The 17,171-nt window shown below is 34.7% G+C and overlaps 1 protein-coding gene across 1 annotated transcript in view; it reads right to left on the bottom strand.

Annotated features, from left to right (window-relative positions):
* Positions 1 to 972: 972 nt before the first annotated feature.
* LOC144448346 (glycogen [starch] synthase-like) overlaps positions 973 to 17,171 on the bottom strand; it is a 27,728-nt gene continuing 11,529 nt past the window's right edge. The window contains exons 5-15 of the mRNA XM_078138551.1: positions 14,901 to 15,045; positions 14,065 to 14,182; positions 13,356 to 13,476; positions 12,488 to 12,654; positions 11,377 to 11,455; positions 10,186 to 10,299; positions 9,557 to 9,683; positions 8,709 to 8,866; positions 8,221 to 8,322; positions 7,368 to 7,448; positions 973 to 6,690 (exon numbers count right to left, since the gene is read on the bottom strand). Of these exons, the coding sequence (XP_077994677.1) occupies positions 6,565 to 6,690; positions 7,368 to 7,448; positions 8,221 to 8,322; positions 8,709 to 8,866; positions 9,557 to 9,683; positions 10,186 to 10,299; positions 11,377 to 11,455; positions 12,488 to 12,654; positions 13,356 to 13,476; positions 14,065 to 14,182; positions 14,901 to 15,045 (1,338 nt within the window). The 3' untranslated portion in view covers positions 973 to 6,564. The remainder of the gene's footprint in view (positions 6,691 to 7,367; positions 7,449 to 8,220; positions 8,323 to 8,708; positions 8,867 to 9,556; positions 9,684 to 10,185; positions 10,300 to 11,376; positions 11,456 to 12,487; positions 12,655 to 13,355; positions 13,477 to 14,064; positions 14,183 to 14,900; positions 15,046 to 17,171) is intronic.

Here is a 17,171-nt window from a genome sequence, read left to right as displayed (position 1 = left end):
GTTTGATTTGCACAATCATGATTATGATATCACAATCATGATTTTGCGTTTGATAAATACCACTCACAATTATGATTGGTAATCATAGTAATCATGCCCCGAACCATGATTGACGTGATTACAAGATGGCAGACAACGTAATCATAGGCTGACGGCAAGTTAGAAATGGCGTCAGATTAATCACAATCATGTTTGGGCAAATCAAATGCACCCCTGATATGTCAAGCAAGACAGTATGATGTTTAACAGTATGCTGTCATTCATTTATTGTGCAATGTTATGGCTAACACAGATAATAATCTTTTGTACTAGTGTATTTAATCTTTCCTCCTGTTTTACTAACTTGTTGTTTCCAATCACATACATGTACACTAATCAATGACTTTATAAACACACTAATTAGTGACTTGGTAAATGCTTGTACATGTGAGATGGACAGCAATCCCAGACATAAACAGATCACTTCCTATAAGGGATTTCTATACTCTATACTTCTTCCTTTATTGGTCAAGAATCAGACACATCTGTCCTATAAGAAGGGGAGGGAGGGAGGGAGGGGAGAGAGACGGACGGACAGGCGGAGGGAGGGAGGGAGGGGGAGAGAGACAGACAGACATTAACTTGGGAGCTGTGCAAAAGCTATGTCTGCTCATTTAATCAAAAGTCAGTGTTTGAAAGGAAAATCTTGTTTTTCAGATACAACAATGATGATAATATGTATCGCAATATTGTGAAGATGTGTATTATAAAATATGTAGCAAACATGTCAGTGTGTGAGAATGATTTATATTTGTATTACGATACATTATTTCACTGAATGACTTCTTTACACTGTGATAGAGGGCATTTGTCAACATACAGGGTAAAAGACTATATAAATGACTTCTTTACACTGTGTTAGAGGGCATTTGTCAACATACAGGGTAAAAGACTACAATAATGAATGAAATATACTGACTCATTTTTGCTGACATAAATTACATGATTTTATTCTGACAATTATTTCACATCAACTAAACTTTTAAACTATATATTCTGGCTCTATCTCAGTATTTTACAATCTTAGCACACACGCACATCCTAGAAAACACTCAGATTTCCTAGACATTGTTGATAAAAAATACAACAACAAATTCACTTCAGAGGCAACCATATTCTGATTTTAGTATGACAAGGTCAATTTCCAACTTCTTGTATTATTGGTATGTGTGAAATATAACTTGTAACAGACTTCAAAGTCATGGATGTAGGTAATTCTAAAAGTGGCCAATTAATTTGGAAACTTAAGTTGGGCAAATGAATGGGGTGGGTAGAGGAGAAGGAGCTTTTGAAATTCATGATTAAAAGTATGCTTTCTGAAAACACCCTCTCCTGAGCACAAGGAAATTTGAATTTAGAAAAGTAACAGAAAAAAATCTTTGTAAACACGATCCATGAATGAATCTGTCAAACCATGGAAATATGGGATGGATACATGTACACTTTACCATCTGTCTGGGACAATATTCAGAAGTCACGCATGCGTAAACAACGCGTGACTTCATATCCCTGAAGAAGACCACAGGACTCAGGTTGGAAGGTAGGATTTATCTAAGCATTTTGGTGAAGTACAAAGTTTACAATTATTTGTCACTATTCACCAGATGAGTCTTCATCATAATGGATATATAATTATTGAAACAAAGAGTTTTGAACCAAAGTAGTCAGTAAGAAATTATGGCATAGCCGGTTGTTTTCACCAACTACTGACCCTTTCATCTACATCCCTGAAAATGCTCACAATTTCTCTGTATACGCATATTTTCAAAGACTTCTAGAGGGCGCTATGTAGCTACTAAGTGTAACACATTTGTGGGTACCCTATGCTGTTGTTCCGTAGAAAACCATATTTTCATTTGGAATATTTCTCCTGCTACAAGGAAATCCATGTGAATTAAATTTCCATGAGTACTTCCTGTGTCTTATTTTGACAAAATAATAGTATAACTTACAACAGTTTTCAGTGAAAATTTAAAATTGCTTGATGATCAAGAATTCACAGTATCATAATTTGAAATGACTTGCCCATTCATATATTCACAAAATTTCAAACAAGAAATCACGCAGTAACACCAAATCAAAAAGTGTATATATCTTCATAAACCACAGCCTCACCATCTATGATGCATTGATATTTTGCAGTGTCGTGGAAGAAATATCGGCTCAGGTTTGCAAGAATGGTACATAATTACATAGAAAGTTGTGTATAACCACTGCTCACTGAAAGAACTCTCCTTTTCCAAAACTCAACTAATTCACACAAGGATATTTTCTGTAAATACTTGAATGAGCAAATTTTCAAAGTTTAGAGCATGTAAGCCCCTTCCCCAACAACACTGGTTAAATTCAGAGAGCCTTAGGGGGCTTTATGAGGCCCCTCATTTCACTATGAAATTGCATTGTACTGAATTTGACATTCAAATGTTAGCAGAGAAGGGGTTTAACAGTCTTGATCATCCAGCAACTGTGTGATTCTTTATTTTAATATACGGAAACTATAGGTGTTTACAGAACGACAAAATTAACCCTATAACACCACTATAATCTGTAGTCTATGTTGGATAACATTTTCATCAAATCTTTTTAGTCCAAGTCTGGATGTCATTACTATGAAAGAAATCCCTACAAAAAATGTGTACATTCTAGACTTTGTCTGTACTTCAACAAAAATAAAATCCAACTTCATTTTTCAATGAAAATCACATCGTTTAAAAATACAGTAACCACAGTACTAGCATTTGTAACATCTCCCCCAACACACACACACTTCAGAGTTCAATGACCAACTCAGTAAAAACACAGGTTCTACACTGTGACCTGATGTGTGTTATTATAAGTATCAAAATAAAAATCATGTGAAAAAAGCACAAAGATATGTGAGTCTACATCACCATGGAAACAATAACAGTTGTGGAGATATTTGCAGTGTACATTCAAATTAGCATCATCAACATGTAATTTGTTATTTTATAATGTGCACCAACAAATAAGAATATACGGTAGATTTCACACATACCATGAATATACACAAGAATTGACGAAAATGACATGTAAAATATCATATAATAATTGAAATTCCTACATCAACAACACATTTTTTATCTGGTTAATCAGAGCTACACTTTCTCCTTTGTATGTAAAAATAATGCCTCTCTTTGAACTCACTAGTTTACTTCTCTGTGTTATGTAAATCAGCTCATACATATGCAAAAAATAAGCCTTGTTCTTTAAGCTTATTTCTCTACTTGCATGTGCTGTGCTATGTAAATTAGTTCACACATATGCAAATGCCATGTACTTTCCTATTTCAACTCGGGCATATTAATGAGTGCTATGTAAATTAGTTCACACATATGCAAATGCCACAAACTTTCCTACTTGGGCTCATTTGCATAATAATGAGCAATATGTAAATTGCTCATACATATGCAAATGCCATGTATTATCCTACTTGAACTCTTGAATATTAATGAATGCTATGTAAATTAGCTAATGCATATGCAAATATGTACTTCCCTATTTGAGCTCATTGGCCGATTGATGAGTGCTATGTAAATTAGCTCATATATATGCAAACATTATGACAGCAAATCTACATACACAAAGTATAAAATATGACATTTATGATACATGGAAAAGATAACTTTCTTGGTTATCTTTTACACTTAAACACAGAAATGTAAAATAAAAAGCTGAACACCATCATTTGTATCACAAGAACTAACTTACATTATTGTAGACAATTTTGGGGAAAAACCGCAGACAAATACTACAAACATTATGTGAGGACTTGTTGCAAAATAGGAAAAGACCCCCTAACATAACTTTGATTTGTATCACCAAGCAAAAGTGACCCGATTTCTACATTTGTTCACAGTAAGATTGTCTTTTGAGTACATTAGCACACCTTCCTCTGCAGGAAATTTTATTTAGAAATTCACCATCACCATGTTGAGTCATTTTGGGATCACTTTTTTCTCTACTGCAAATATTTTCCTGCGAAACCCTGAAATAATTTTTGAAGATTTCAGAAAACTTGTTTGCTCTGGCATTGTGTTTATATTATCAATGTTCCAAGGTGCACACTATTTTCAAACTCAACAAAGATGGCTGGTGTGTTTTCAAGAACCTTACCCCTTATCATAATTGATTTGTATTTTTGTATGGTTTTTGGACTAATAGTTATCACCGAAATATTAATATTAAGGAAGTAATTTGCATAATACTGGTATTTGATGGTTCGGTCTCTTGAAGTATCTTATTTCAGATGCTGAACTTTGACCCTCATTTGCATATGTATGTGTTACAATGCTCAAAGGAAATTTGCAGTTTATAGTGAAATTATCCTGATCTAGAACAGTGGTACAAAATACATAACATTATACACTTGAAATCACTAATCAATCAATTCATGTACCAATGGCAAGATTTGCAATTATTAAAACCAGGAGACATTCAAGTCCATAAACAAATCAGATACTTAAATACTAATGCACTTTCCTATTCACCGAGTTTAAGCAAATCCAAATTTTCACCAAGATTTGGCAAAAATTTTCAAGAAATGTTTTGACTCTGTGAGTAGAATTCTCATTAGTAACAATGAACCTGGATTCCATGAATATTCATTCTTACAAATATTTAATGATTGGCTGAATTTATCAAGCTACAGATTGACGGTGAACTTCCCTAATGGTAACTTTGACTATTTGATACCATTAAACAAAACATAATATTAATATGCAAACAAAACAAAGTTGATTAATTGATAAATGACACTTATAGCACCTATGTAATCATCATTACTGCTGACAGCTTTGAATCTACATTGTGAACTTTGACCCTGGATTACCAGATGTATATGTTTAGAACTCAATACATCTTGGAACTTACTATATTCAAGCAGAATACAATTAAAATTGCATCAGTAAAATCAAAGTTGCAGCATTGATTGATTTTCAAGTTCAAACATTAAACTCATTTAAGAGCTAAGCAGCAAGATAATAAGTTAAAATCATTTCTAAATTTCTTTCAGTTGCAGGGACAAACTTCACAGAATTATTGCTTATAGTAGATTATGTTCACAACAGCACAACTATAGAGGGCGCTGTATGTGGCCCATGTGCATTTTCATATCACACTTTTTAACAGAAAGCTTTGCAGTGGCAAAATAATTTCACGCTAGATTATATTTGAAATCTACATTTTGGCCCCCTTTTACATGGTTTCCCCACAAACTGCTACTTTTGAGAAGTCAGGAAGGGTTGTGAGAGTCTTGACATGCAAATCAGTGCATTATCATACAAATTCTGATATGCAAATAGGATCATTAGCATATTAATTTGCATATATATATTTGCTCTTAATGCACTCTGCTAACTGTTGACAAGCTAACATCAATCACAAGAAACCTAGGCACACAACATAATGAGGTAATAGACTTTTGGCCACAAGCTTGTCCTGTTCACATGGGTACAGATGGCATATATTACATTATGCACAAATCAGAAAACTCAACTGAGGTCGTAAATGTATATATGCCAGCAATATTGTCAAATCATTACAACACTCCATAACAGAAAATCTCATGTACATTATATATACTATAAGTTTGATTTCACTTCTGACTTGCTAAATACTATTTGTTTGTTTCAGTCAACACAGTTCATATAGACCTTAGTCTATGGTGAACAATTCAATAGGGAATTTGCAAACCTGCCATGTTTGAATGTTGCATCATGGGAAATGTGATAATAAATACTAATCAAATAGTATTGTAAACAATGTTGATACATTGTTTGTAACCACCAATGATCAATTCATACTTACCTTGACCATTGTGGGAGGATTTTTTTATAGGTAGCTCCAGATTAGATATATCAATAACCACAGTCCTTTGCATCTGAGCATGCTCAGTCTGGATTGCAAGTTCCCTATTGAACTCACTTCTCACCAATTTCAACTAAGATGGATGATGCTAGAAATTTAAGACTGGAAAGTCCTCTGTAAAATTTTTAAAACTGATTTAATACAAAGTAATCAATGCTTCATCAAGCAGATACATTATTCTGTCTCTTTCTACATATCAAAATCGAACACACACAAACACACATATCCCTTCTATCCTCAAAGTTGCTAAGTCCAATAACACTCTTCCTTATAGAATGTAGACAGAATAAAATAATCTTTGACCTTATCAGGTCAGAGGTCAATTTATAACCATAGACTTGAATTCATTATGTGCAAACCCTCCACCAGCTTAAGATCAATCCATGGATAAAATGTAACCTTTGACCTGGTCAATTCTGAGGTCAATAAATATGACCTTTGTTTACGCTTCAGAAGGACACTGTGACCTTTGACCTAGTCAGTTCAATGGTTAATGTATATGACATTTGACCTCAGTTGTACTGAACAAGTAAACACATATATAATATGGAGCTATAATTTATACAAAATACTACAGCTAGGGAGAGCATCTTCTGAAATTCTTTCACCCATCTCTTGTGGATTGCTTTCCTTCTGTTTTCACTCTTTTCTCCCCCCGTCAGAGTCACTGTCGTCATCGTCATCGTCATCGGTCGGTGGTGGTGTGGAGGATCTGGAGCTTGTTGGTGATGCCGGCACCGATGCTGGTCTTGGCATCATGTACATCTAAATTTGAGAATACAATCATGGAAAACAAATCAAATCAAGGCTATTGCATGATTCATAACACAGTAGCTTCCATTGGATTCCTGTGGTTAGAGAGCTCAGAGCTCAGGATTAGCAGTTGGGAGGTATTGGTTTCAAATCCTCCTGGAGACAGGGGATTTTTCTGTGACCGACCCAAACCCAGAGTGTAGTTTCTACAGACTCAATGAGTAGGCTTGCATCACTCAGCCGTGTCTCACTCACAAACCCAGGGTGAATGTTCTATAGACTCGATGGGTAGACTGTATCACTCAGCCGTGTCTCACTCAGAAGACAAGTGTAAATTTGTGGGGACTCCTGGAGTAATGACTCGAACAGTCAGAGACAATTACTCACATGGAGCCAACAGGTGCTATGTTTGCCTGGGTGACTCTGGGATAGCCTGTAGACTGACTTGCCTTGACAGTTCCACATAATGTGATATAGAGTGTGCAATATAACCCTGTTATGTAGTCCCACACATGAATGGATTTCTATAGAAATGTTTGATTTTATATTTATATGTGTGTCTGCATAAAAAGAAAATCGCTGGCAGCAATTTCCAGGACAAAAATTAAAAAGAAAAATAAGCCCAGTATCTTACAATCTAAACATATATGTGTCTGTCATCTTTAAAATAAAATATGAATGATACATACCGTTGTTGGGTTGTCATGCCGACTGTCAACTAGATCTGGATGTGTCTTTTGTAGTGCCATCTGACGAGCTTTACGATAATACTGAAATAAACAAATTATGAAATGACATTTATGGATCAACAATATATACTCTTTGCAAATAAACAACTTGAATTATGAAATGAAATTTATGATAAATTTATTTCTGAAACAATCTAAATACAACCTGATCAAAGAGAAGGCTTGATAGTGAGGGTTAGGATTTGGTTATGACCAGTGGTTATGTGGCAATGAACAAAACCATGAACAAAATATATGTAAATGAACTCTTTGCAAAAGACCATTACAGGATTGACTGATTGACATGTTTTGATTACTACTAATAAAACAATATGGCATATACAACATGGATACATGTGTTTTCTACTCCAGTAAAGGTTATGGAGATTTTGATTTCTGGTAGTCACTAATAAAAAAAATACAGTGATAACAACATAGAATATGTGTTGCAACATGTGTTGCCTTGAAGTCTTAGGAGCCCTACATTGGTAAAGGTTATGGAGGTTTTAATTACTGGTAGTCACTAATAAAATAAATACAGTGATAACAACATAGAATATGTGTTGCAACATGTGTTGCCTTGAAGTCTTAGGAGCCCTACATTGATAAAGGTTATGGAATTTCTGTAAACAGTACTCCTAGAGGCCAAGCCATAAAATCTATCCTATAACATAATATTGCAAATAAGTTTAAATTTTGTCCTCATATCTCATAATTTCACACTCTGTTCTTAATTTGATTATACTCTCCTTAATCAAATTAGTATAACAATTAGCATGTAACAGTATGACAGAATAATTAAGGAGGGTCTTACCAAGCCAAGACTCTTCCAATCAAGCAAGTCACTGAGACGCTCAGTACGATTCCTTTGTATGATACGTTGCCTTCTTGTCAGTCGTGTGAAATCAAACATATACTGAAACAACAAACAAACAAACATACACCATCAGTCGTGTGAAATCAAACATATACTGAAACAACAAACAAACAAACATACACCATCTGTCGTGTGAAATCAAACATATACTGAAACAACAAACAAACAAACAAACAGTCAGTCGTGTGAAATCAAACATATACTGAAACAACAAACAAACATACACCACGTCATGTGATATCAAATGTTTACTGAAACAACAAACATGTCATGTGATATCAAAGTATACTGAAACAACAAACAAACATACTCTATCACTTCTGTGGTGTTAAGTGGTTTAACAGCGAGGTAGGTGAATGAACTTTGCATTCCTGCAATAGCATGGTGAGAATTGGTGGTGATAAGGTTAAAGGGTGATACATTACCTGTGCAAGTTGTTGGACAGACTCTTCAAGACCTTTACTTCGTCTATCTACTATATAGATACCATAAGAGGTAGGGTCCGCTACATGCTGGGATATAAAACAACCAAATCCTGACAAGTTGGTAGTTACACTTGGTATACCCATTACAGTACATTCCGCTGTCAAAGATAGAAACAAAGTAAAACATTAAAGGCCCATGTTTCAATCCTAGGTCATCTCATTCGTGTTATCTTAATAAGGATTACATGGGATCACTCTATTACTCTAAATCAACTTTTCTTTATCTCTGCCAATCAAACAGTTGTTACACTTAGATTTTAATCCTAATCAAAACTAGGCCTTTAAAAACATGTCAGATTAGGAGAAATATTTGGGAGAGAAAAGTTGTATCGTGCAGAGCCATAGAAAATTTGTCCAGAACACGAGAATGATATCAAATTAGTATAACTCTACTCATAAGATAACTCTGATGCTAAAATGTGGGATTCAAACATTGGACTTTAAAATATTTATATCGTGTCACATGATGTGCAGGCTAAGTTGCACATATTTGGACAGAAAATACAGCATTTATGTTCTGGTTCTTCTATGTAATGACAAGGCAAGTCTATGTGATTGGTTCTACATGGTGTTCAAAATGTGAGTAAAGTGCTCAAAATTGCTAAAACTTTCACCATTTTTTCTTGAATTAAGCTGACACAAGTATAACCATAATCATATCCTCATTCAACCAGAAACAACGATTTACAGGAGGGCTGTGTCATTACGCAGGTTTGACTTGTAGTGACAAGACTCCCTATGTCACTCATATTTCCATTGGCTGAATGAAGACATATATTGAATCTCACCTGGTGTATATCCCCATGGTTCATAGTATGAAGGAAAGACCCCAAGATGACAACCTCTGACAAATTCCTCATAATCACACGCAAACAGTGGATTGGTTGATGACAGGAATTCAGGATGGAAAACAACCTACAGGTGAAACAAATACTGTGTTAAACTGATTTGATAAAGAATGGATTCTGGAGAGTCATTTCATGATTTTACATCACCTACAATTACTTGTAATTTCAGAGAAACATTAAGTTGGTCTTGTGTCTTATAGAACATCTTTGCTATGGACTATTGCATCATGGGAGTCAGCAGAAATAATATATTCATGGGTGAACAATGTATATTCATGAGAGATGTTTTACACTGAAGGGAATAAGCACTCAGGAGTCATGATGTCATGTAAAATCATAAAATGACTCCAAAACCTATAGTTCGATGAAAATGTCTGCTACCTGGAGTGGTGTCCCCCTGTAAGTCTATTCTGCAATAACACCACCAACCATTAAATGTATGTATGACTCTATGTTCAACATAATGGTATTGTATAAATGAACTCTATGTGTTCTGTGGATGGATATTTTCAAACTTGAAATGCTAAATCTGTTGGTGAGACAGCGGCCACCAAGTGTCCATGACCTACCTTGACCCTATCATGTCTGTTGTTGAAGAGTTGTACACGTCTAATGTGATTGAGTACAGGATCATGGCTGTCATCAACTACATTATGAGTACACACTGGTGGTAGATTAGGTCTCTGTGAAAGAAACAACAAATAATGAACATGACATTATTCAATATTACAGCTAAGAAATCATTTGACAACGATATGGAAATCATTCAGCAGTGAGAACAATACCTGCCTCCAAATCAGGCCAATGTCCAAGTGCAGCTGACTGAAATGAACACAGATAGTAATTTAAAGTTTCTACGTTAATTGTTTGAAAACATTGACAACTAAGTAGTGTTGACTAATACTATGAATTTCCATCACATCAAACAGTAATTTCAAATACTTTAAACTCAAAGACAGAATCCATGACTCAGCGAAGATTGTTGATTTTTCTCTGCATTATATATATGATGTTCAATTCTGAGTCTTAATAATTTAGTGATGGTCTCATAACAATTTGAATGAATCATGGAAAATGTGTAGATTTTTCTTTTTTCCTTTCATTTTAAAGGTTGGGGATTTGGAATGGAATCAATTAGTACAAAATAAATTAATGATTCCAAGACTATTTATAGCTGTAGTTTCCTCTCACAAATGTTTGCCTTATCAAATGAGTGTTACTAGATTCATACTTCTCAGTTAAGCAGGTTGTAACTCCTTTATGGACTTGCTCAAGTCTCTGGCCTTTTTTTCACTCTTTATGTGAATTTTCTTTTAAATACAGTTGTATGAAATAGCGACCTGAGTGAGTGATTGCGAGCAGTAAGGCAAAAATTACACTCATAATAGCCATACCTCTTGAGAGACTGCTAGTAACTGGGGCAAATTTTAAAAAAAATGTTGACCACATTTTCCTTCACAAAATTTGAAATGAATAACAAATTCAAAACATTTGAAGATTATGAGACAGAAAATCTCCCAAGAGATTGATGTTAGTCTAACTCCTCAGCCAAAATTTAGATAGCTTTTTTTTCTTTCCATGGTTATAGTACAGGTAAAGTAAACATCATCTATGTAAACAAGATTAAAAGTATCTATGATTCCCTTACAACTTATACACATGTAGTGTCTATCCAGACATAGACATGTAGGTAAGTGTCTATACAGATATATATATGTAGAGTCTATCCAGACATATATACAAAATGATATATATCATACCTGCGTTGCATATATACATCTTTTCAGTTTAACAATATCTTCAGATCTCAACATCTCTTTCCCATCAGGTAGTTTACCACTAATACAATAAAACACATTAAAGAAACATATTTTTTCTAATCTAACATAGTTCAGTAGTCTGGCAATGAAACACATGGGAATACTGCAATTGTCGGTACCTGAAATAAAATATTACTGCCTAGGTGCATCATAAAAATAACGAACATTCTTCCTTGACACCATAACTTCTGCTCCACGTGCTTCACATACATTTACTATAGGCACATGCGAAAAATAAGTTGACCTTCTTGTTCTATTTTGACCCCCTAGCATGAGGTAAAATACTATTGCAGGTACTGAGAATAAGTCAACCTTCTTGTTCTATTTTGACCCGCTAGTATATGGTAAAATACTATTGCAGGTACTGAGAATAAGTCATCCTTCTTGTTCTATTTTGACCCGCTAGTATAAGGTAAAATACTATTGCAGGTACTGAGAATAAGTCAACCTTCTTGTTCTATTTTGACCCGCTAGTATAAGGTAAAATACTATTGCAGGTACTGAGAATAAGTCAACCTTCTTGTTCTATTTTGACCCGCTAGTATAAGGTAAAATACTATTGCAGGTACTGAGAATAAGTCAACCTTCTTGTTCTATTTTGACCCGCTAGTATAAGGTAAAATACTATTACAGGTACTGAGAATAAGTCAACCTTTTTGTTCTATTTTGACCACCTAGCATGAGGTAGAATGTTACTGCAGGTACTGAGAATAAGTCAACCTTCTTGTTCTATTTTGACCCCCTAGCATGAGGTAAAATACTACTACAGGTACTGAGAATAAGTCTACCTTCTTGTTCTATTTTGACCCCCTAGCATGAGGTAAAATACTACTACAGGTACTGAGAATTGAAAACATCATACTCTTATAGATATAAAAATATGGTACATTTTACTTCTGCAAAAATCTGAAAAATGTACGATACTTTTCAAGAAATATCAAACACAAAAAATCTGGTGTCATTAAAATTTTGGGAATATCAAGATTTCCATGGGGGACTTTTCAAAATGACAGCATTGAAAAGTTGAACTAAAACCAAGATGAAAACTTACGCTAGTGCTGCTTCAAACATTCGGGTTCCTATCTTCTTTTGGATGTCTGCAACAGTTTCTTTCAGTTGTTTGGATACAGCTTGTCCTTTCAAGGAATCTACATTAAAACTATTGGTCCTGGCTGGGAATATGAGGAACGCCACCACTGTAACATCACTGTTACATGACTGTAAACAAACGTTGATTTTTACTTTTCATTTTAAGAATGCCAAAAAAACATGAAATTTAAAAAAAAAAAAAAAAAAAAAAACCCAGGGTCAAAGGTTACTGAGAGTTCAAAGGTCAGTAGATGTCCTTTCAAGGAATCTATGTTAAAACTATTGGTCCTGGCTGGGAATATGAGGAACGCCACCACTGTAACATCACTGTTACATGACTGTAAACAAAGTTGGTCAAACAGGGTCAAAAGGTCACTGAGAGTTCAAAGGTCGGTAGATGTCCTTACATTAAAACTATTGGTCCTTGCTGGGAATATGAGGAACGTCACCACTGTGACATCACTGTTTATTGTAGCTTGGCATAGAGCAACTCCTGTAATCAACTTCTGTCTCATGTATAAATACAACCATGGAGAGAGTACTGGACTCCATTAATTATATTATACTGTAGTCTGATTTAGTTTTCAAATTAAGGAAAAGTATAAATTGGTAAACAGTAAATCAATTATTCTATTCTTTGGAACTCCTGTAATCAACTTCTGTCTCATGTATAAATACAACCATGGAGAGAGTACTGGACTCCATTAAGTACAGGATTAGACTGTAGTTTGATTTAGTTTTCAAATTAAGGAAAAGTGTAAATTTGGTAAACAGTAAATCAATCTTACAATTATTCTATTCTTTACATGGTATGTTTTTACATCACTTACCTTCATATAATGGTTAAGTCTGGCCAATGATTCTATAAACAGATCTGCTCCTTTATTTGAGAATTCGTAACGTCCAGCGATAAAGAAATACAATGTCTTGTCCAAATTAAAATCATAATGCCTGTCAATGCAAATAGTAAAAACAATTTTAACAAATTTAAGACACATTTTCGTAGCACTGTCCAAAATAAGTGTTATGATTATAGTATTATATACTATTTCTATTGGTACAGACCTATAACAACACAACCATTTATATTTCCTCAACTCCCTACAGAGTATGCAGTCCGTACTGACATTTTGTGCACATGATTAAATCCTTAGCATAATAATTTCTGTCCTACCAGGTTCCAATTTATACATCTGAGTCGACTGGGATACAATGGCAGTACTGTCGCTAAGTTCACATGATTAAATCCTTCACAACATGACATCTGTCCTACCAGGTTTCCATTTATATAGCTGAGTTTATTGGGATTCAATGGCAGTACTGACACTAGTACTTAGGATTGAATTCTTCACATTGTATCTATCCTACCAATGCCCATTCATACATCTGGGTTATAAACCAAGGTATACCATACCATGGTAAAACATTTCAGTGCATGAATGAATGAACAACCAATGCTGTCAGGTAGTAGATTTCCAGCTTTAGTACCATATAAACTTTTATCACTCAGAATGAAATCATCTCTGAAAAGTCACTAACCCATAAAAATGTCCTCGGATGAAATCATTAATTTTTTCCTTAGCTTTGGCATGGAGGTTCTGGAATTCATGGATAGCTTGGAATTTGATGACATTCAAACCATTGGGTAATATCATATCTATTGGATAAAAAAATCATAAATTACCATAAGTAAAATATTGAAAACAACACAGTGAAATGTTAATAATTTGGTTCTATGTTTGATTCATACATTTCAAATGCTGATAAAGTCATTGTATGTAAACATTGACAATTAATTAGATACACCTACAAACATCTAATTAACATTTAATTCAGGAACTGTTTAAAATGTGCAATGTTAGGAGAGACCAAATATTGTAAACCTAGGTATTTTCGCCACTACAAAATTTCGTGATTTCAGTCTTCAACTAGTTCCTGCAGTCTAATGTTTACACATTTCGAAGTCTGACATACTGTGTTTTATATACAAGAAGGCAATTTTAGTCACTACTTATTTTCAAGTTTCTGTTTTCCAGCAAAATAAGTGAAAAGAACTCGTAACGAAAGTTTCTAGGATTACCGTATACTAATTATTGAATTGCCAGTTTCCTATTCTCTATTCTATCAACACACACTAATAAAGTCTTCAAAAACAGTTATATAGTGCACGTAAGTGATTGCTAAGGTAGCACTCTCTCATGACAAAGTGTATCTTAATTAAGTTATACAACCTTCTGGTAGCCAATTATTTGCTCTAATAGCACCCTAGTGAGTTATTGTATATAGTGCCCTCGAGTGGCCAATTATTTTTGTATAATGCCCCATTGTGACAGCATATGTACACTGTATCATAACAATTCCATTAATTTTCTCACCTGGTTTTCTTCTCAGCAGATGTTCACATTCAAAAGCTGTGATTTCAGACACTGTAGTAAAGATATTAGCACAATTAGCAGCAGCTCTCTCAATACAGTATCGATGGTAAATACCTCTCTCACCTGCTTCCTTGTCAACATCAAACTATCGGTAAAGAAAAACAGAATCAGACATATATAACGACATAAAATCTGTAAAACTGAGCAGTGTTGAATTGTCATGGCAACATTCAGTCTAACATCCTGTAAGGTGTGAAATATTCTGTGCCTTTTAGGAGTCTTAACATAAGCCGTCTTAGAAGTTTCTGATTACCCGTTCCTTAAAATTCTGTGACCAACAACATCTCTGGTTTTTCAGAAACAGTGAGTACAATGAGTTTAAGACTTTAATGTCCATTCTTATCTAAGTAGTGTATATTAATTCTATGAGATTCAAAACTCTTAAAACTGCAATGAATAATCCCTGGTCTAGTCTGTAAAATATGCCATGGTTTTTACCCATATCAGGTTTTGTTAGACTCTCTCACAGTCCTCAGAGCTTCACATAAATAGCTAAAACTTGGGTTGTTTTGTATGTACCGATATCTACTGCATAACTGTACTCGTATACTAGTATCCCAGTGTCCCTGTACTGTGCACCCTCATCGATTACACAGGGCTAACCTTTTGTTGATGTACATGTGTTAGGCGACGTCGAGCTTCACCTAGCACATCAACAAAAGGTTAGCCCTATGTGACGAGGACGCACAGTACAGGGATACTGGGATACTAGTATATGAGTACAATTATACAGTAGATATTGGTACATACAAAACAACCCAAGTTTTAGCTATTTATGCAAAGCTCCGAGGACTGTGAGAGACTCTACAGGTTTGGCGTGATAGCTGATAGCATGGCATGAATGTCATGTCTTACAGACTATCCTAGGCCCTGATCCAAACACCCTACAATGGTTGGGTAGCCAATAAGCTACCAACCTAGACACTCAGCTATCAAGCTGCACAACACTGTGAATGAAAGGTTCTGTTTGATGCTCTCAATATAAGATATGCCATGTCACTATGTCCTCAACATGAAGGGGTATACCAATGCATGAGGGCGCTCTAACACAGAGTAACTTACAGACTACCGTACTCTCCATGTAGCTGTTATGGAAACTTCTGAAGATGTTGTTGGGTACAGAGATATTACAGATAAAAGAAAATGTACATAGTAAAATCATACGACAGTGTCAATTTACAAGTACAGTGTACTGGTCCACATAGCCAGATCTCTTGAACAAATAAACTACTAAAATAGCCTTTGTTACAACTCTCATGGCTAATGTTAAAGACTGCAATGGTTGGTATAATATGGAATGAAATGATACTAAGGCTGCAAGAACCAAGTCCATCCTGTAAGAGGTTGCAGTAACATGAGATGAAATGTTTAAGGTTAACACTGCAAGTGTGGATATTAGATGCCAGCCTGTAAGGAGGCTAGAAAGATGGCAAAGATAAAGTGAGGCTTCTATTGCTGCAAAGAAGAATGATAATTTATATCACTAATTAGAAGAGACGGCTTCTCTTCAAGATTTATGACGCATCTGTATTAAAAGATTGCCAAATGAAATCACCATTACTGCAAGTTGTTGTTTGAAAGCGGAAATTCTACAATTAAGATTGCTCTAAACATATGTATGCAAGACAGCTTTTTATTGCTTAGTATCACCTGATACAGAATGCTAAATACTATATTTACTAATGTGTTGTGCAGAGCAAGCAAAATGTGTACAGAAAACATTGAATATAACTATACACAACTTTGTAATATGTCAAACAGATAGATATGTCTACAAGTACAACGTGTGAAATATAGCCCTGCAGGATTACTGCTCAATTTTTTATTTACTCTGCAGATACAGATAGACTTTATTGAAAGACAAACATCTGTACATAATAGCATAAACCAGTAGGGTCTATGATAACAGTACAGAAATGTATACTGCATTCCAATTTTATGGTAGTCTATCATGTATGTCCTATAGCAAGTATAGAGAATAGACTACATGGAATGCACCCAGAACTACAGATAATTATGTACCCTGTCACGTAGTTAATAAGAGAATTTCTGACTTTCAACTTTACAGCTTCAAATAATAAAATAATTCTGCTGAAATGATTGATTGATTGATTGATTGATTGATTGATTAATTGATTGATTGATTGATTGATTAACTTATTGCCAGACTGAAGGATTGACTTACTAGTTCATTGGTTAGTTGGTTGATAG

The sequence above is a fragment of the Glandiceps talaboti genome, chromosome 17 (genome assembly GCF_964340395.1).
Source record: "Glandiceps talaboti chromosome 17, keGlaTala1.1, whole genome shotgun sequence".
In the NCBI taxonomy this organism is placed as follows: Eukaryota; Metazoa; Hemichordata; class Enteropneusta; family Spengelidae; genus Glandiceps; species Glandiceps talaboti.
This window is presented reverse-complemented; position numbering and strand designations above follow the sequence as displayed.